Consider the following 20,941-nt stretch of genomic DNA (forward strand, 5'->3'; position numbering starts at 1 on the left):
CCAACAGGCTTTAATGTAATGAGTCACTGAAACAGAAGATATGTATCTGAACATATACCTGACAAGGTTCCTATATGAGTCTTCAGGCTAGCATCAATGTAACTCTCCACAGGAATTATGTCTGTTGAAAAGGCACTACGCTGAAATAGAATATTCACATTGGTACAGAATTTCTCTCCAAAGGAATGTCTTATGAAAGGGCACTATGCTGAAAATGAATATTCAGAAAGGTGTAAAATTCTCTACACAGGAATTATGTCTTATGGAAAGAAACAACACTCAAAAAGAATATTTGGATTGTTGCAAAATTTCCCTCCAAAGGAATTATATCTTATGAAAAGGCACTATGCTAAAATGGAATATTCATATTGGCAAACAGTTTCTTACCATAGATACAATGCCATAACCCATTATGACAATGCTATAATTAAGCATGACTGAGCTACATGACAAATGTGCAGCACAACACACACTACACAACAGCAGTGAACTATCTTGCCCAAAGATACCACAGTAACCAGCATCGGCTGAGCTGGACATGATTGTGACCAGTGACTTTTTCTTGCAAGACCACATAACCACTCAGTTTCCCTTGTCCACTTATCTTGATACACAGCCATAAAACACCATATGAGCTGTACATGACATGAATACAAAGAGATGGGTGAGATTACAGTTGTAACTTTACTCTCCAAAAAAGGTATTGGTATATATATATATATATATATATATATATATATAGTCACGAGAAAAGACAGCAATGACAGGGATATTAATGATGTGTGCATCACAAATGGCCCTACTCTCTATAACTTGCTCTGCATGGTCTTGAACAGAGGAAACTGTATTATGAAACCAAAGCTAGGGCAATAGGCAAGATGGGGTCATAAAAATGTTACAAATAAGTGTAATGCTGGAAATGCAACTCATCCATATAAATATACCCGATAAATATGGTGCAAATTCAATATTCCTTTAATGACGGTTATGCTGTAAAAAACAAAATGAGTACAACCAAGGATAAAAACTGTTGTAAATAATTATAAGTAATACTGAAAATTCTCTCTGAACTTCTTAGACCAAGACCACATGTAAAATCTGGTTGAAAACCAACAATCATTAATCGAGTCATGTTCCATAGTCAAGAGGTCAATTAAAAGGCATAATTCCTGCAAGTCATGAGAACATGCATTCTTGATCAAAAACAAAATATATAACAGATGGATGGACAAATACTTGCTACATTTCAAATCCAGCTTTCTCAAAACCATTAATAATTAGGTCAAATCTATTACTCACTCATATGCGCACAATTAACCATTCAGTGTGAACTGGCTTGATTAATTAGGCTGCAACGTTCACTGTCAACACCAGTAACATCTTCATTTTACATGATGGCTTGCATGACCTGTTTAGCATAGTACTTGAGAAAGTAGTATTGTCTTAGTGTTGTTGGCTGTGTCAGCTTTCATTCACTCAGAAAAAAACACGGTGTAAGTAAAGAACTGTATTCTTTATTTTTGGCATTTGTAGCGGTTGAATCATGACATTAATACCTATGAATATTTAAACTTTGGCAATAGCATGCATTTAATTACTCATGACTTAAACCAAAACTGAACCCTGTAAAAATGAATGACACTACAGTGGTAACAGTGACCTGAATGGTGTAGCATGGAGATCCAAGGCAAACGTGCGTGTGCGTGATTTGGATTTTTTAACATAGCTTTAAAAAAAATTCAGTCATATGGCTAAGATGTCTGCAATGTGGCAGTTTATAGTGATGTCTAGCACTGGAGCATCATGGTGCAGACATGTAGCATGATGTCCCACCCAGTCACATTATCCTGACACAAGGCCAACCAGTCCTAACACAAACCTCTTAATGCTGAGGTCCAAGAGAGGCAGCTGTTAGTACCATTTTTGTAAGTCTTTGGTACATCTCAGCCGGGGATCGAACCCACGACCTCCCACATCTGAGGCTGACACTCTAAACACTAGGCCAGACTGGCATCTTGTTTCACTAAATGTAATATGCTGAAGCTGTTAGGTCATTAGTCACAGAACTGATGACCTCAACAATTCTAGCCGGAGACTCCCATTGTTGTTGATATTTTCAGTCATTTGAACAAATGGAAAGCAATATAGGGTCTAAATTGGAAGATGTTTCCACAATTCTAAAAGTGTTTGATACCAGCATGATCAAAACTTCACTGGCAACTGACTTTAAGAAAAAGTGCCGTATAACCGCCTGGATCAAGGATCTTAACTAATAGGCGATCTGATATTTCTCTTATCTTTGCTGACCACGGCAGCAGATAAAAAAGATGGATGTCTGTCCTCATCTTCCAAGTCTACTTAAGCCTTCACCTTAACAATTTGGTTTGCAGTAGGTGGTGGCAGACATTTGAAAGTTGGCAACATATATTTGACAGATGCCTGGAAGCTGAACTCTGCCATAGGATCTGATCAAGCTAAGCTATCAAGGTTATCCTCACACTCATTTTGTAGGTTTGTCCTCTTCAAACATACTACCTCTATGTCCCTGTAGAAGATATTGTCTCAAAGTGTGTCACTTTATCTCTGCTGCAGGCTGACTATGAATAACTTGCTGACTGAATCTGGGTAAGCGCCATGGCTTGTCTTCCTGGTAATAATGACTGGAGAATGTGATAAACAGACTAATGGATTGTCATTTCTGATGCTGGGTGGATGGTATGCAACATTTTTCTGCTGAATTTTTTGGCTGAAGTATCTGCTCTGGAACCCACCAAACAGAAAGTGTGGCTAAACAGATGGATTAGTCAAGCTGATTCTTGCATATAACTGTCAGATGAAAAGGCTTGCTAAAGTGAGGGATCTCTGGTCACTTACAATAGGTATGGCCAGAATGGTTGTGTGGCTGCTGGAGCAGTAGTGTATGGCAAGAGAGGATGGTGATATCAACCATCAAGATCCAGCAAATTCACGAAGCCAATGTTCAAACATTGGAGAGGACTTGCATGCACCAGACTGCCTGGAGTGGGGTGACACTCCTGCATTATCTCCAAAATATTTATGAAGACTTTTGATAAAGGTATGAAAAAAATTGTCCAGAGGCCAGCAACTGCATCTTCAATTCCTTTTTTGCAATTTTAGAGTGCTGGATGGTCAGTTCAAGTGCTGGCTGCATGGTATGCACATCTGAGAATTGGACAGTTGCTTGGAGAGTCAGCTATGGAACTGCCTCTGTAATATGCATGGCAAAATGGATTGATTGATCAAAATGATTCTAGTGTGAAACTGTTGGTTGGTATGTGGGATAGCTTGCCAAAGTGATGGATCTCTGGTTACTACACATTAGGTAAGGTGGGCTGGCCTTTTGGAATAGCTGATCAGCAGCCAGGACAGTGGTGTATGGAATGAAAGGATGGAAATATGATCAAAATCCACCAAATGCATGAAGCCAAAGATCATACATGTATGTGGGAGGACTTACATGCACTGGACTGCCTAGACATTGGGGACACTCCCCCATTATTTCCAAACCTTTCTAGGAGGTTTGTGACAGAGGTATGAAGAAAACAATTTGTCCAGAAGCCAGCAACTGAATCATTAATTCCTGTTCCAGGCAATGCATCTTTGGTTTTAGAAATGTCTGGAAGGAATGCACAGACATCAACTCCAGAACCTATTCTTCCTCCAATTAGCCACATGTAAATATTTCAGTTGGCCTCATTCTTTTTTAAGGGGCATGGAAGGGGCAGAGGGAGGGAGTTGTAGGGGTTGGGAATCATCATGATGTCCCCCATTATGCTAGCAATATATGCCATCTTCAGCTGAAGGTTCAAAACAATTTCTGCCGCACAGTGGACCAGATGCCTTCTGACCATGATGACCCTACACTGTGACACAGTGGACCATATGTCTTCTGACCATAATGACCCAACACTGTGACACAGTGGACCATATGCCTTCTGACTACAATGACCCAACAATGTAACACAGTGGACCAGATGTCTTCTGACCATAATGACCCTACACTGTGACACAGTGGACCAGATATATCCTCACCATAATAACCCAACACAGAGACACAGTGGACAAGATACCTTCTGACCATAATGACCCAACACCATGACACAGTGGACCAGATGCCTTCCGACCATAATGACCCAACACTGACACAGTGGACTAGATGTCTTCTGACCGTAATGACTGTTACACGGGGGGAGTGAATGTCCCTCCGTATTTGGTTTTCGTTATCTAGGGGTTGACCGCCCTCAATGTTACTGCCCGGTCCGAGTAAATATAAATATAAGGGGTGAAACTTATAGGTGGGATAGATAGAGATCTGAGCAGGTATATAGAACAAACCAACATGAGCCCCCGTACATGTAAACAAACAATTTAATCAATTACATACAAACACTGTGAAAATTCATTACATCAGGAATGTACTCTGCTTTTAGAAATTTAACTTTCACCGAAATACAAAGAAAACGCAAATAGATTAAAATAAGATAGTCGATCTGTTACTGATAGATTTAGTTCATCATAGGATCGAGTGAACAATCGAAGTCAATGTCTTGTACGATTTCATAACCTGCTCGTCCTCAGTCTGTTTTTGCTTCCTCTGTCGCTGTTCAGACCCTTGGATCTCAGGATGATACTTTCTACCACCCGTCTCAGGACACTCTCAAAATACTTCTTCAGAAATTAATATATCGCAGGGTTGCATCACAGGATTATATGTCTCACTGCACTCTTCTCTATGCTTCTCCATATAGGTCTCAGAATAACACCACCTCATTCGTTCATACATCTCTGGAGCTATTTTCTCCCTTTGCTGTCAACGTTTTCTCCCTCTAATCGGTAGATTAGTTCGTCGGTTCCTTTCGACATTTGTCCCCTTTTTGGACAACAGTTTTACGGAAATTTCTTGCAAATTCCCGGAGTCGTAACCTTTGGGTTTCCTCTTGTAGGAAAAGCTTAGACTGATTAAAATTCGATGCGGGCAATATTAAAACCTATGAAATTTTGTGTTGGAACATGCCCTCTCATTTAACGTACCAATCAGAATCAAATATCTCTGCCGCCTTTTTCCAGAGGCGCCAAAGTCAGGGTCAACTTGACCCTGGTAGTTTGAGTAACAGAGTTTCTGCATTCTCTCAATTGTGACAACTTTACCATGAAAATGAAGTTTTCCTTGTCCTAAAGTGCCCGCCTGGCTGCTGTATAAACAAATGTTTAATTAGGAACAGAAGTCTCCCTCTAAAGGACATTACCGTACACGGTAGTATGGCGATATGATAAGCGCCTGTCTCCATAAATCTAATTAATGGTTGTCTGGTCTCAGCTAATGTATTCTTGTTAGATCGACATAAAATTTGCCACTTCACAATGACCATACAATGTAACACAGTGGACAAGATGCCTTCTGACCACAATGACCCTACACTGTGACACAGTGGACCAGATACCTTCTGACCATAATGATCCTTCAATGTAACACAGTGGACCATATGCCTTCTGACCATAATGACCCAACACTGCAATACAGTGGACTAGTTGCCTTAAACCATAATGCCCAACACTAACACAGTGGATCAGATGCCTTCTGACCATAATGACTCAACAATGCTGGCTGATGGCAATGACACTTCATTCATTAGTTTTAACTTTCTTGCCCTCAGTGCATTTTACTGCCACTAAATGAAATGACAACAGCAACTTTTTTTTCTTCAAAATTTGGAAAGTGTTTACAAAATATATGCTGTGATCACAAACAACAAACAATTTGCACCGATGACACTATGACAGAATGCAAGATTAAAATAAATGAAATCCACAGCAGCAAAAACAACAATACACAAAACAACTGAAGAAAAAAAGTTTTAAAAAACAATGATTACAAAATTAAATCATGATAATATTCAAGGATTTGGGGAAGTCTTGCACTACTATGTTGTCAGTGTTAGTGAAAGCTTAAAACTAGTAAACATTATATTGATGGGTAGCCATATGCAGTGGTCAACAAAGGTAATGGATACAAGTTTCTTCCCCTTGTCTATATGGTGTATCATTCTTTCTGGAAGTCTGGATTCAAGAAGTTGCAGAGTTTATTTTCCTAACATTAATTTGACTTGGGAATGTATTCAAATTATATATAAAAATTCCCAGACCTTTTCCTGACTCATGAAAACCATGAATGTAGTACTACATGCCAAATTTGGTTGAGGTCCAACAATCCCTAGATAGGTAAAGCAGTGGAAACAAAAAGGATTATAATGATAACAGAAAAAGCTGGAATTTGAACTCTTTCAAGGTCTTATTATTTACAAAGCTGCATCTTAAACTGAGTTAAAAAATTCCCAGTAAAGCTATGTTGTGAAAATAAAACTGTTGATGAGAACACACCATGATTTGATAGATGGAAAATATGATTACTATAGGACTCTGCTGATAAAGACAATGACATCAGAGATCTGCTGATAGAGACAATGATATAAGTGATATTTATGTCTCAAACGTGCTTTGCGAGAGCCAAAATGACAGCTGTAAAATATGCTCTGTTGACCTGATGGGGAAGCTGTTGTCATTACATGTCCTGTCTAAATTTTGCTGGGATGACAAAACTAATTTGTGATGACTACAGAAGCTATTGTGATACATACGTATCATCAATACTTTCCAAGCTAGACAGAAATGGCATGTGATATTTACACAGCTATGTGATACCTATGTCTCATCCATACTTTCCACATGAAACAAAAACTTATATTTACCCAACTTCCCTGAGTGGGGAAACAATTAGTGGTGCTAGTTCCCCAGGCCTCCACTGTACTCTTAATGGGTCCTGGCAAGGCCTTGAGTACAGTGATTCCCAGGAAGGAAATCTTGGATGCTGAACTGGATGCAATACTCATCACTGTGGAGAATGCCTGCAATTGTCGCGGTGTCATGACTTCCTCATCCATTACATTCAGCTGACTCAGAATACAGGATCTAATAAATGGAGTTGAAAGTTCTACAGTTACATGTAGTAAAGACTGGCATGGTCTTTCCAAATTTGACTTCTATAAATAGCTAATCTGTTTGTAAATTATATCTGGGCTATCGTCAATATCATTCCTGATTAACTGATACTTGGTTCTACCTGACTATGCTGTTTAATCTGGTTACCTTGTTGTGCAGTTTAAGCAATTTACCTCTTTATGCAGTTTAAGTCATTTACCTCTTTATGCAGTTTAAGCAATTTACCTCTTTATGCAGTTTAAGCAATTTACCTCTTTATGCAGTTTAAGCCATTAGCCTCTTTATGCAGTTTAAACCTACCTCAAGTTCAAGGTGCTACTTAAATAACATAGAGAATCTCCACATCAGTTTTCATCTAAGAAAAAATAATTTAAGTAACAACAAAAACTGTCTCAATTAGATAAATTCTTAAAAATGTAAATGATACAAGCAAAATCAAGGCTAACAAATATTAAAGTTATCTCAATCCAGTTTACACAAGTTATCTCATGCTGAGTAGATTTTAATCCCACTTAGACAGATGGTTATCTTCTTAATAGTCCGATAAATCAACCCCCCAAATCTGTACTGATACTGATATGTGGGTCTGATCTCACATGTTCATTAAAATGTGCAATTTTGCAGCATGCAAATCTTTATGGTCACCAAAAGTACTCTTCAGCCGATGGTAGGTCCAAATCCACAACCGCAAGAAATACAAGTATATAAAATGTACACTGACATGTGCAGCCAAAATTGGCTGTAGTTTTGCAGCTTTTAATAAATAGGTCATATCAGCCACAGAAACCGAAAATCAATATCATCACAAGTAAGGGGCTGATTTATCGGCTTATGTTCCTAAATGTAGTTAAATGAGTAGTCTTACTCAGATTTTACTACGTAAAAGAAAATGTTTTGAGAAATTATGTTTCTTTGATAATACCTGATCACATTAATATTAGGATGAGTCTCTGCTACCTCCCTTAATGACAAAAAATACCCCATCTTTCCCTCAATATAACATATAGGGAAAGGGAAGCAACTCTTACAGTTTAACTCCTGTTGTTCCAGCTAGGTGGACAATGGAATCCCTGATGTCACTAGATTAAAGCTTGAGTGAAACTCTTAACAGGATGCTCACACTGTGGGGAAAGGTGGGAGGAAGTTTAGCAATGTAATCAGTTAAGTATTATCGGAGAAACACCATTCTGTATTATTGGCGAAACAGAATTTACTAAAAAAAAAGTATTTTTTCTTACAGAATGCATTGTCATATAATCTTGAGTAACCAGGTTACCAGAGCTTAGAATATGTCCCAATCCCATAAACAGTGAAACCACCATACAGATATTCTATGCCATGTCTCATCTACTCTGTGGAGTGAACAAAGCCAACCAAATAGCCTGCAAAGTTACAGGAGTGAAAAGTCGATCATTGTATCGTCTTTTTGCCTGTAACATGTGCCCTCCCCCCCCCCCGATTAATAAACTTTTATGACTGTAAATGTAAAAGTATCAGAATAAGTATGCTGAATAAAGAAAAATAAACCTAATGTTGTCATCTATGCCTACAAGAACAAATGTACCTTTAGAAAGGTGATTGCAATATTTTGCTTATGCCTCATAGACAAAACAAAGACGGAGTACATTGCTGTCTTGACAGGATCTTACCTAAGATAAACAGTGCATGCCTCCACTAATCTAAGTGAAGCAGGGATCAAATCCTGTGCCACATCCATTGTTTTGTGTGGGTCTATCTCAGCCTGGAAAGGAACAGTTTTATTGTCAGTTAAACTTCTGTTATGTGAACTTCACAAAGTACAATTTAAAAGATTTAACTTTTCTTGACCTGTCCATGCCAGTAAAAAAAAGAGTGAGTTGAAAGATCATGAAAATTAGAAAGACAAAATTTTTTTCTGCTAATGCAAACTTATGATCAGAGAGTACAAGGAGTGGATATTGTAAGTACTCTGGTGAAAAAGGAGTGGATACTGTGAGCAGCTCTGGCAGGGAGCCTCTTCCTACTTCTGAACAGCTTGGTGAGTTAGACCCCCAAAAATAAGAGTGTTTCCAGTTCACTGACTGTCCCTGTTTCTCATCGCCAACTCTGGCACTTGTTTCCCCCAAGATTTTTTTGTCTTATTTGTAGCAACAGAAATATGACACTGACCCTTTCTAGCTAGAAAAAGATAAGTGCATACTGAACGTATATTCTAAATCCAAAAAGGGTGGGATATATTGGTACTGAAATGTATGTGTTAGCATTTAACAACACATCTGCACAATAAAAGCTATAATGTGCCAATTAAATGTAGAAAAGTTCTGAAAATTTAAAAATGAAGATTTGCACCAACAACCTTAGGATGAAACAAAGGAAAAGTAATCTAGTTGTGGACAGACACAAAGATAGTGATCATTATGTTAAGCTTCCAAAAAGCCAGGATTGACAAATAGATTAAGATTACACTATTATTTTTATGAAAACACCTTTATGCCAATTTAATATATAAAACACTCCTCTATCTTCCTCACTCACTCTTCATACCAGGACCACAGATGGCCAAGTGGTCTAAGGTGCTCATGTTTACAGATCACTAAAATCTCACCTCTGTCCACAGCTAAGCCGATATGGGTATGTGAGAAAACACTGCCAGTAGCCTCCCATGTATTGTTGGTTCTTCCTGGGGCTTTCATGGATTCCTCATCCACCAAATATATTGGCCACCATGCAGAGCCTTTGATGTTCTTAAAATGGCGCTGAACCTTCAAAATCGTACTTAACCAATCTCTATTCATTTTTAACTAATGACTAAAGGATCATTCTTAATGACTAAAATTGGAGGAATTTTCCAAAAGTAATAGATTTTTTTTAATGTTCCAACACAAAAAAAACATAGTTAATCATAATAAAAAAATACATCTTATATCTGCGTGGTTTCGTATGTTTTTCAAATGTCACTTGATGTTTCGTTTTCAACTTCGTTGTTGATCATAACAATCTGAAGATCCAAGAATTTTAGGACCCAATGACCAATGATACTTTTATGGAAACAAGAGGACTCTCTTTCCAATGAAAACGTCTTTTTTCCCCCAACCCAAAATCAAAAATCAAAATCTATTCCATGAACAAAAAGTTAACAGTAAGTACAATGGATAAAGATGCATGTAAAACTTGTAGCTTGCATGTCAACAAACTGAGAGAACAATGGACAAAAGATACACATAGCTTACAGGTCAAATGAGCAGACAGTACATTAGACAAAAGACAAAAGATATATGTAGGTAGAACTACACTTGTAGCTTACAGGTCAAATGAGCAGACAGTACATTAGACAAAAGACAAAATATATATGTAGGTAAAACTACACTTGTAGCTTACAGGTCAAATGAGCAGACAGTACATTAGACAAAAGACAAAAGATATATGTAAATAAAACTACACTTGCAGCTTACGCATAAAATGAATCGACAGTATAATGGAATGAAGACAATACATGTTGATAAAAACTTATAGCTTACACATAAGAATAAGTGAAAAGATTGCATCACTGTTACCATAGCTTTTGTAAATGTGTCATCCAGTGATACATGTACTTTAGCAATCAAGACATCCAGTAGAAGAACTGAAGCAATTCCTGGAAGATGAGCTGGACTGATGATATCTTGGTATTTCATTGGCAAATTCTCAATCTGAAAGACATAAATTAGATGAAAAGAAATTTTGTATTTAAACTAATTTTGCAAATTAATTTCACTAACGTATTGTATGATAAGTTTAAGTTTTCTACTGATACTCCAATTTAATCACCATTTTCTGGAAGATTTTATCATCATTTCTTTCATACACATCTCTTATGACTTCTGGTGGGGGCTACTGTTCCATTTAAAATCACGTAACATGACTGTAAGGCAAATCAAAACGATGTTCACCAGTTATGTAAATGGTATGAGGGGGAAATAATGTCTGTGGAGTTTAGGTCTTGTTGAAACGTGCCTTGCAAACTGGCTATGTTCTTTTTAATGGAATAACCTCGATTTGAAAAACTACAATTTTTTCTTCTCTTTTGCGACATTAACACAACCAATAAGGCCAACATTATCATCATGCATTTCTCACCTTTTGACATATCACACTTTGTAATAGCATCAATTTTCTGAAACTCAAACTTCATCTTGAAGAGCAGTTTCATTAAAATATTCAATTACACATACAATATATAACCATTAAATTTGCCACAAATCATCAGATAACATAAATTTTAATTTTGTTTAATGGCTATAAGCAAAAGTAAACAATTTATTGGTTTAGAAAACATGTATTCACAATTATCCTAATATATCAAAAGCAAAGTGAACAAGATGAGGAATAATTACATCATCAAAGCCTTTTACAAATTTTGCACACTGAAATTCCAAATTTCAATATATAATAGCTACATAAGTGTTACTTGCCTTTAAAGAGAATTATAACTTTGTGAACATAATCAAACTTTATAATGGAGGTCTAACTTTAATCAAATGGTTATTCCTACTTTGTTAGGGAAGCAATGAACGGTCAATAAAGGATCAAAGGCCATGGGGGATTTCCAAAACATTTTTACCTGAAATAAAATCAATAATATATGGAGATTGAAGTAAAAACATGATGCACTTCTAATTTGAGATTTGCCGTATGTTATAAGATATTTTATTTCCTTTTTAAAATGGTACACAAAAATAATTTTAAAAAAACTTTAAGAAATTTAATAAGTAATGTTCAAAAACTACATTATGTGGCAACAAAATTCTGAACAAAATTTATTTTTGACAACTGAAAGATTGCAAATTCTGTCTTACCTTCTGCAAAACATGTGAGAGAAAATCAGACATTAAAGTTTTGCTGTCATGTGGTAATAGCAAATTAGGATTATGTACCTGTCTAATCTGTCGTTGTAAGAAGTTGTTGGCCAGCTTGGTGTCAAACTGGATATTGTTAACAGCACTGTTAACACTGCACAACAAAGTCTCAGCCTGCTGGATAGTCAGTCCTTGCTTCACCAAGCAATCCTATAAAACAAAAATAAAATACTAAACTCACATCAATAATAATATAGTGGGATAGGACTCATAGAAACACATACAACTAGACCAGGCTTCCAATGAATTTTCGACTGACAATATAATACCCCAAAACTAACTTTTCTGCCAAGAAATTCAGGTCAGACTTGATTAAAAATTCTTTTAACTGAAACCAATATGCATGTATTAACCAGGTAAAGATGGATTCCAACAAACTGGGTTCATTATCAAAAAGGCACTGGAAAGAACAAATATTCCGATACAAAAATTATGTGTTTGTACAGAATCACGTTCTGTCTGAAAGTGACATTTCTTCTGGCAGAATATCATCATAAAGCTGCTTGAGTAAGCTGACTTTATTACAAGTTCTGCTTTGCAGAGTAGAAATAAAAAACAAACAACAATCTGCTGTGATTTCCACAAAATTTAATCAATTTATCTAGCTATGAATATAAGCCATATTTCATTAATATGTTATTTATGTTGAGGTTTTTTTTATTACCAATTCTGCAAGTAAGTTTCTCGGAACATACAGATCGAAAGAAAGGACAAAATCAACAAGTTATATAAAGCAGTCTAAAAATTATCATCATCATTTTACCTTGATCCAGCTTGTGAAGACTTTTTCTCCAAGCCGTGGTGCCCAGCGCAAAGTATGCAGCAAATGAGGATCCTCAAGGTGTGAGGGGTCTCCTGTTTCTAAGGATTTCAGGTATTGCACTGATGGAGGAAGGCACGCAAGGAGCCTCCATGTGATCAGGAAGTTGTACTCAACCACAGAAGAATCCTGTAAAATTTAACTATCATCATTAATAATTAAAACAATCAGTCATTTGCAACGGTGTGGGAAAGGGAAATCACTCTAGAATGGTTAAAATTCAAAGACAAGATGCTGCTGACCAATATTTGTAGATAAATGTAAATTTGTGTAATGTGTTGTCATGTACAATTAGCCATAACTAATAGTAAATTTGTGTAATGTGTTGTCATGTACAATTAGCCATAACTAATAGTACATTTGTGTAATGGGTTGTCATGTACAATTAGCCATAACAGAACATTTGTGTAATGTGTTGTCATGTACAATTAGCCATAACTAATAGTACATTTGTGTAATGTGTTGTCATGTACAATTAGCCATAATTAATAGTACATTTGTGTAATGTGTTGTCATGTACAATTAGCCATAACTAATAGTACATTTGTGTAATGTGTTGTCATGTACAATTAGCCATAACTAATAGTACATTTGTGTAATGTGTTGTCATGTACAATTAGCCATAATTAATAGTAAATTTGTGTAATGTGTTGTCATGCACAATTAGCCATAATTAATAGTAAATTTGTGTAATGTGTTGTCATGTACAATTAGCCATAACTAATAGTAAATTTGTGTAATGTGTTGTCATGTACAATTAGCCATAACTAATAGAACCTTTGTGTAATGTGTTGTCATGTACAATTAGCCATAATTAATAGTAAATTTGTGTAATGTGTTGTCATGTACAATTAGCCATAATTAATAGTAAATTTGTGTAATGTGTTGTCATGTACAATTAGCCATAACTAATAGTAAATTTGTGTAATGTGTTGTCATGTACAATTAGCTGTAACTAATAGTAAATTTGTGTAATGTGTTGTCATGTACAATTAGCCATAACTAATAGTAAATTTGTGTAATGTGTTGTCATGTACAATTAGCCATAACTAATAGTAAATTTGTGTAATGTGTTGTCATGTACAATTAGCTGTAACTAATAGTAAATTTGTGTAATGTGTTGTCATGTACAATTAGCCATAACTAACAGTAAATTTGTGTAATGTGTTGTCATGTACAATTAGCCATAACTAATAGTAAATTTGTGTAATGTGTTGTCATGTACAATTAGCCGTAACTAATAGTAAATAAACTGAACAAAATATAAAGGATCTGACACTGAGTGATACATACATCAGACAGCAAGCTGTAGCTTGATATATACAATTTACCATACACAGTTTAATAATACTGTTCAAGGCCCATGTATACATCCTGATACATTACAACAACTGAGAACATGTCCTATATGTTATACTTTAGACCAGACATCAATTGATACATGTGCCTTTTAACTGACTGTACCTCAATACAAGCAATTTACTTTATAGTGTAAATGATACATTTCTACTGAAGGCCTGTATTTACATGATGATATATTACCATAATGGAGAGCTTGTCCTGTGTCTTATCACACCTCAGACCTGCCATCAGCAGAGTTATACATGCATCATAGAGCTGGTTGTAATCCAAACATTCTGAACTGGCCAGTAAGAAACTACAGGCCTACAATCACACCAAGAAAAGGAAACTCAATATAGTTATACACTAATGAATACAAAATTCCAACTGGTTATATTCTCTATATGATCTCAGGAAGATGTTTTAATAATAAAATAGAATTTTTAATAAAAATGGTTTTTGGTTTGTACAGCCGATTTGGAAGCAACTGTTCAATATGTTGTGAAAATTAAGGTTGAAGGAATTCATGACAATTGTTAATGGTGACAATTATAATAAAGAACATGCTTCTGGACACTATTACTCTTTACAAGGAATTTGCTTGGACATTAAATTATTTACTCTTTACAAAGAATTTGCTTGGACATTATTTACTCTTTACAAAGAATTTGCTTGGACATTATTTACTCTTTACAAAGAATTTGCTTGGACATTATTTACTCTTTACAAAGAATTTGCTTGGACATTATTTACTCTTTACAAGGAATTTGCTTGGACATTATTTACTCTTTACAATGAATTTGCTTGGACACTATTTACTCTTTACAATGAATTTGCTTGGACATTATTTACTCTTTACAAGGGATTTGCTTGGACATTATTTACTCTTTACAAGGGATTTGTTTGGACATTATTTACTCTTTACAAGGAATTTGCTTGGACATTATTTACTCTTTAGAAGGGATTTGATTGGACGCTATTCTCTGAAATGGATTGTTTGGACACTTTACTCTTTATGAGGGATCTGTCTGAAAACTTTTTACTCTTTACAATGGATTGTTTGGACACAGTTTACATTTATAAGGGATTTGTTTCGATAATGCTTTACAAGGGAATTGTTTAGACACTCTCAACAATGGATTGTTTGGACACAATTGACTCTTTACAAGGGATTTGTTTGGATATCATTTACTCATTACAAGGGATTTGTTTGGATACAATTTACTCTTTACCAGGGATCTGTTTAGACACTATTTAATCAAAAGGGCTTTTTGCAAAGATTGTAGTAGCTTTCAAAGATAATAAATGTGAGCTTACCAAGCCATCCACCTTTGGAGCGTCTTGTGAACTGACATCTGTCTGAGCCAGTTTGTAGAACCTAGGCTTCAGTATGCCACCTGAAATACAAAACTCTATTTAAACAGCACTCAACCTGAATTTAGAATGCTAATTTTTATTACTGCACATTTAAACAAAGTTCCATTTTAAGCATTTTTAAAGATGATAAATCCCAGAAAAGATTGGAATTATGTTTCAAGAAGAGGGATACTCTTGCTGACAGTAATCTGTCTCAGTGAGATACAAAGCTTATCAAAAATATTTCACAAGCGAATTATCAGGGATGTGACAGATGTCATAGCTATGTATCTTCTGTTGGAAACCGAGATGTGTAAAGGCCTTATTTATGCAAACCATGTTAATATCAATGGTAGAATTTAACTGGATTTGTTGTTGTTGTTGTTGTTGTGGGGTTTAACGACATTGTTCAGCACACGATAGGCTATGCATGGCAGCCAGTATTACTAGTGGAGGAAGAACCCTGGAAAACCCCGGGAAGAACCACCGACCCACAAGAAGCTACTGGCAAGCTTTCTCACATACCCACCTGTGCTGAATCCTAGACTCGAACCAACGCAGACAGAGGTGAAATGGCAGTGATCCATAATGGAGGGCGCTTTAGACCACTTGGCCACTCGGGGCCCCTAACTGGATGTGTAAAGGCCTTATTTATCCAAACTATGCTAATATCAATGGTAGAATGTAACTGTGGATGTGGCAAACTACAATAGGGATTAATTAATAAGACCCCATATTGAAAACATTCAAGTTGTAAGGAAGAACGAGAACACCCTTTTGACGAGAACCTCCTGCATTATCAAAAATTACAGGACTCAATAAATGTGCAGGGTACTACCATTATACCAGTGTACCACAGCAATATTTTTCTGTGGCATATACTGTGGTACTTTTTCACTGTATTGGTACTTGGGTGGCTTCTGTCAGTAAAGAAATTTCCAGGTAGTCTTGTTACGAATGTATTGATATTAACAGCATGTTTTTATTTTTTATTACAAAATAATGTAATTTTTTATTACAAAATAGTTGTATTTCACACAAATTAATTTTGAATTTTAAAAAATAATTACATTTATAATCTTTTAACCACAAGTTTGACATGTCATATATCTGAACAAAGTAGCCAAATGTCATGTTGTGAAATATATTCAAGCCAAATCAAACTTGTGAAAAATTTCAAATTAAACCCCACATCCAAAACATTACACATTTCAAATTATTGACTAGCATATGTTAATGTGTTTACTACCTGTATTCTGTTGTAAGACTGAAAATCATCTAAAAGACTCGCATGTTTTCTGTTTGAATTTTAAAAAAGGTTCATTTTCTCATTTGTTGAGCAAATGTGTTTTATGTTTTCTGGCTCTCTGATAAATATCTTACCCAGGTGTTGGCATGGCACTCAATGTTTCCCTGCCTATTATATAAATAGTTCACACCAAGTTAATTTCAGTGTCAATACTTCCTATTTTTATGAACAAGCTCTCTACTGTAAGCATGATGTCTTTCACAGGGTTTTAGCTATAGTGTACGTTTAATTATCCCACTTTACCAAAAGTTTTTTAAATTTCAACTTAACAATTAAGATACACAAAACCAATTCATCTACTATAAGGTATTGACAATTTAATCTGGAGTGAACAGGTTGGGGGAGGGGGCTGCCATTTTCTTTTGAGCTGAAATATTTTGTTTCATCTGAAGGTAATTACAAATGGAATTTTAAAAAAAGTCAAAGGCAACTGTCCCATTACATTAAATTGTTGGTCCCTAATATGATAGCAGTATAAAGTAGTATATTCAGAAATACCATGGTACAAATCTTTTGTGGTACCTAGCTCTAGCATTCATTTTGACAGTCATACCAGGAGGCTGACATCCTATGCATGTAGCACTCATAAAGGCCAAACCCACACCTACTTGAGATGAAGGCAGGTAGTGCCATTGCATATAGTCATGCTGGTATTTGTGCAGATTGTGATTGCCAATCCTTTAGCAAGATCCCTACCACCAAGAATAGGTCCTCCCATTTGCTGAGATGGTATATCACATAGGCACAAAGTTTGATCATTGAGTCTAGTAGACAAACTTTCAGCCACCCCTGGGTGATCTCTGAGGGTTTTGATAACCAGCAGCAAGGTCAAAAATGTTAATGGCCACATTGAGAAGACCCAAGAGGCAAGCAATTCCTGAGTAGAGATTGTACTTTCTGAGCAGATGGGGTATATGTCGAATGTGATCGATGCGAGTACATGACCCATATGCGAGCATGACTCCCATGCATGTCTGTCAGCAGGATTTTGTGGAGAAATCTATGCTATGTTCAGACTGCTGAAAACAGTTATCAACATCAAATCAAGCATGAAGCCAAAGACTACCATGTTGCAAACCATCAATAAAGGATTTCATGTTCATGCACAATGAGAAATGTTCCAATGTTCCTAAACATGTGAGGTCTCTGTTAACAGCTGGAGACCTGCATGCATGTATGAAGCCACGCTAAAGACTGTATGATGCTCATGTTTTAAAGCTGTTTCAAAGCAATGAAAGATATCAGATACTTTACCAGATTCTGGTAACTGTTTGAAAGAAAGCTGGTATTTCATTCTCCTAACTGTAAAATGGGTCATGCTCCCATTTTGAGTTGTGAACAGTTCTTTCCTAATTGGGTTCCATTATCTACTGAATTAGTCTTCCATTTGCAGATGATTAATACAACATTACAGTAAAAGGGACACAACTTCATCTGGCAACTGCTGGTGTCATCCACACAATTTTATCTCATTCTAATTATTTATTATTTCTGGAAAATGCATAAACAAAATTAAATTAAACAAGTGATGTATTTAATTCCATTTCAATAGTTTCTATTCAAAACAAATGTTTCTGAAATTCAAGTTTTTATGGTAAGCTCATAAATTCAAGTCTTTTACAAAATTGTATAAACCATATGCAACTGCTGAAAAAAAACTATTTAAATGTCGAAAATCAATCCTGCCATTTGTCAGCTTATAAAATAAAGAAATATTAAATTTGGCTTCATTTCCTTGACATCATTGAAAAGTTACTGAGTGGAAACATCAGTCATGATGGTCAGACAATGTGAAATGATGGAAAGGGATTAATGGCAACAGGTAGCAAAATATCTGATAATCTATCATCTTTTCTATTTGTCATAATACCTGAATGTATTCACTCACCTTCAGATTCATCTTGTGGAGTCAAGTTTTTCCGGAAGTTGTCTTCCACTTCTGGATATGCAAGGAAGATGCACTGATTAAGTCCCTTGTCTTGTTCTGAACTAGGACCTACTGTGAACACTGTGAACAAGTTCCACTGGACCTGTGAGTGAGATATGATTGTAAAAATTATGCAACAAAATCTAGTTCTCCAAAAACTAATAACAGAAACACAAACTAAAACAGATTTACATTTGAAAGCAAAGAGAGATTTCATTCTGCTTCCCTCTCCACCATGACAATGAAGTCACATTCAGCACCAGGTCTTGGGATCCAAACAAGGTATCAAAATATTCAATCTGGTCAGGTTTGGCTCAACCGTTTTTGATATCCTACTTGCAAGGTATGATAGGCAAAACAACCAATGGATTGACAGAGCACATACAAATATGTTTTTCTCCCCTTATGAGTGATAACTTTATTACTAAATATGTAAATATTGCATAACTACTTCCATGCTCATGACTTTCTTAGCACAAACTAATTCATTTTGGTAAGTTTTAATGTTATTATTTATTAAAATTACTTTAATTTTATGGAAAGACTGCCAAAACATGTTCACATCCAACAAATGATCAATAATTTGTTTTACAACCAATGACTCAGAGGTCTCTTTTTGAGAACAATATTTCTCATCTGACCTTGAATGGCTGTACAATTCTTTTATCCTGACAACCCAACTTTTGATACTTTTTGTGCAGACATTCCCATTTAAACATGTATCTTGTTTCTTACTCCTTTTTTCAGTGATCTGATGTCTGCACTGCGATCTAACAAACTCATGTTAAAATTATTTTCTTAAATGCACTCAAAAATGTCATTTTGTTTACAAGTAATTTCTTCAATATGCCATTACACATGACAAGCTATCAACTACACCTCATTCTATTGGTCAAAACTGCAAGTAATTTTTTTTAAATGAAGTTTACAAATACTGCAATCATAATAATTATGTCTATAGGAAACAAAGCATGCTGTAAACAAATTATGGACTTTGTCAAACTAATACAAGAATTAATCTGAAATTCTGCTGAAATTCTGGAAACCCCGTTGATACATTCATAATTTAGAAATCCTGCAAAATCTGGAAAAGCTGTGCCTCAGAATATTACACCAAACACAGACTGACTAAACAGCTCACAAGATATATATTTGTACGTAACTTAAATCTTGAGCTAATGGAAGAAATATTATCAATAGCATATGATTTGCAGGAAAAGACAGGTTAATGAGATAAGTTGGTTAATGCTTTTTCAGGGTCAGAAGGATGGCCATGTTTGTAGGTGACAGCTTCAAATGCAACTTATGCAGTATAAATAAAAGACATGCCATGAAAAAATGTTTCTACAAATACAAGTAAATGACAAAAGTCTGCATATAAAGAATATTTACTGGTATTTTCACAGTAATTCACTTCTCTAAAATGTAACTGTCCAAAGCAACTAGATTCAATATGTTTAGCACAATCCTAACATCTGAATGAAACTTAAGCAATACTTCAAAATCTCCAAAAAGGAGAAAATGCAGAGTCTTTGTTACCTGTTCAACTAGGTTAGCAGGTGGATCATAGAAGTAGTGCAGGAGATAATCAAACACCAACATCAGTCTACACAGTGACAATGGAACAGTTGTCTCCCTTTGTCTGAAACAAAATATGATAAAGCTTGATATAACAAAGTAACAGTATCTGGGATGTAATATCCTGAACTGTTGATTTCTGCAAAGCACTGGATAACAAACAAGATATCTGAATTAAGCAAAACAGATCATTAATCTGGCTCATTACATTCATTCTAAAGTGAAAATTTATCAAAAACAAAATTAAAATCAATGTGTTCGACATAAACAAATCTAATGTGCTACTATGTTTTATGAAGTAAATTACATATTACTGCTGAAACTTGGCAGTGTGAAATCAATATTTCATGTCCAGTTATTTGTATTTTGACCAATGGCATGTACTATCAAATTTTATAACTGTGCTAGCTCTGCTTACAATTTTTAATAACATTCTGGACTAGGTGATTATTGAGTATTTACTTGGGTCACATGACAAGTATTCTAGGCTGATATTTGTCCATCTGGGCAACATGGATAATAGTCTTTGTCAACCTACTTTGCCAAATCTAGGTCAGCTACACTTTCTGTGTGATTATCATGCTGACAGATATGAAATGCAAAACCAGTTTTATCTACCATCTATCCTACATGGATTATGCTGTGACTAGTTGTACTTATCTGGGTCAGCTGTACTTACTATTTGCATACTGGGGCAACATGGATCATGTTGTTAGCAT

At 35.6% G+C, this 20,941-nt stretch overlaps 1 protein-coding gene across 3 annotated transcripts in view; it reads right to left on the reverse strand.

The window, feature by feature from the left end:
- Positions 1–20,941, reverse strand: part of LOC149779901 (E3 ubiquitin-protein ligase UBR4-like) — a 274,868-nt gene that overhangs the window by 215,756 nt on the left and 38,171 nt on the right. For all 3 annotated transcript variants that reach the window (XM_089936591.1, XM_089936589.1, XM_089936590.1), the window contains exons 18-27: positions 20,184–20,286; positions 18,606–18,747; positions 15,370–15,449; positions 14,254–14,376; positions 12,655–12,840; positions 11,910–12,041; positions 10,551–10,685; positions 8,667–8,758; positions 6,768–6,987; positions 59–140 (exon numbers count right to left, since the gene is read on the reverse strand). In XM_089936591.1, coding sequence (XP_089792717.1) covers positions 59–140; positions 6,768–6,987; positions 8,667–8,758; positions 10,551–10,685; positions 11,910–12,041; positions 12,655–12,840; positions 14,254–14,376; positions 15,370–15,449; positions 18,606–18,747; positions 20,184–20,286 — 1,295 coding nt within the window. The remainder of the gene's footprint in view (positions 1–58; positions 141–6,767; positions 6,988–8,666; positions 8,759–10,550; positions 10,686–11,909; positions 12,042–12,654; positions 12,841–14,253; positions 14,377–15,369; positions 15,450–18,605; positions 18,748–20,183; positions 20,287–20,941) is intronic.

The sequence above is a fragment of the Sinohyriopsis cumingii genome, chromosome 16 (genome assembly GCF_028554795.1).
Source record: "Sinohyriopsis cumingii isolate HCF-2022 chromosome 16, ASM2855479v2, whole genome shotgun sequence".
In the NCBI taxonomy this organism is placed as follows: Eukaryota; Metazoa; Mollusca; class Bivalvia; order Unionida; family Unionidae; genus Sinohyriopsis; species Sinohyriopsis cumingii.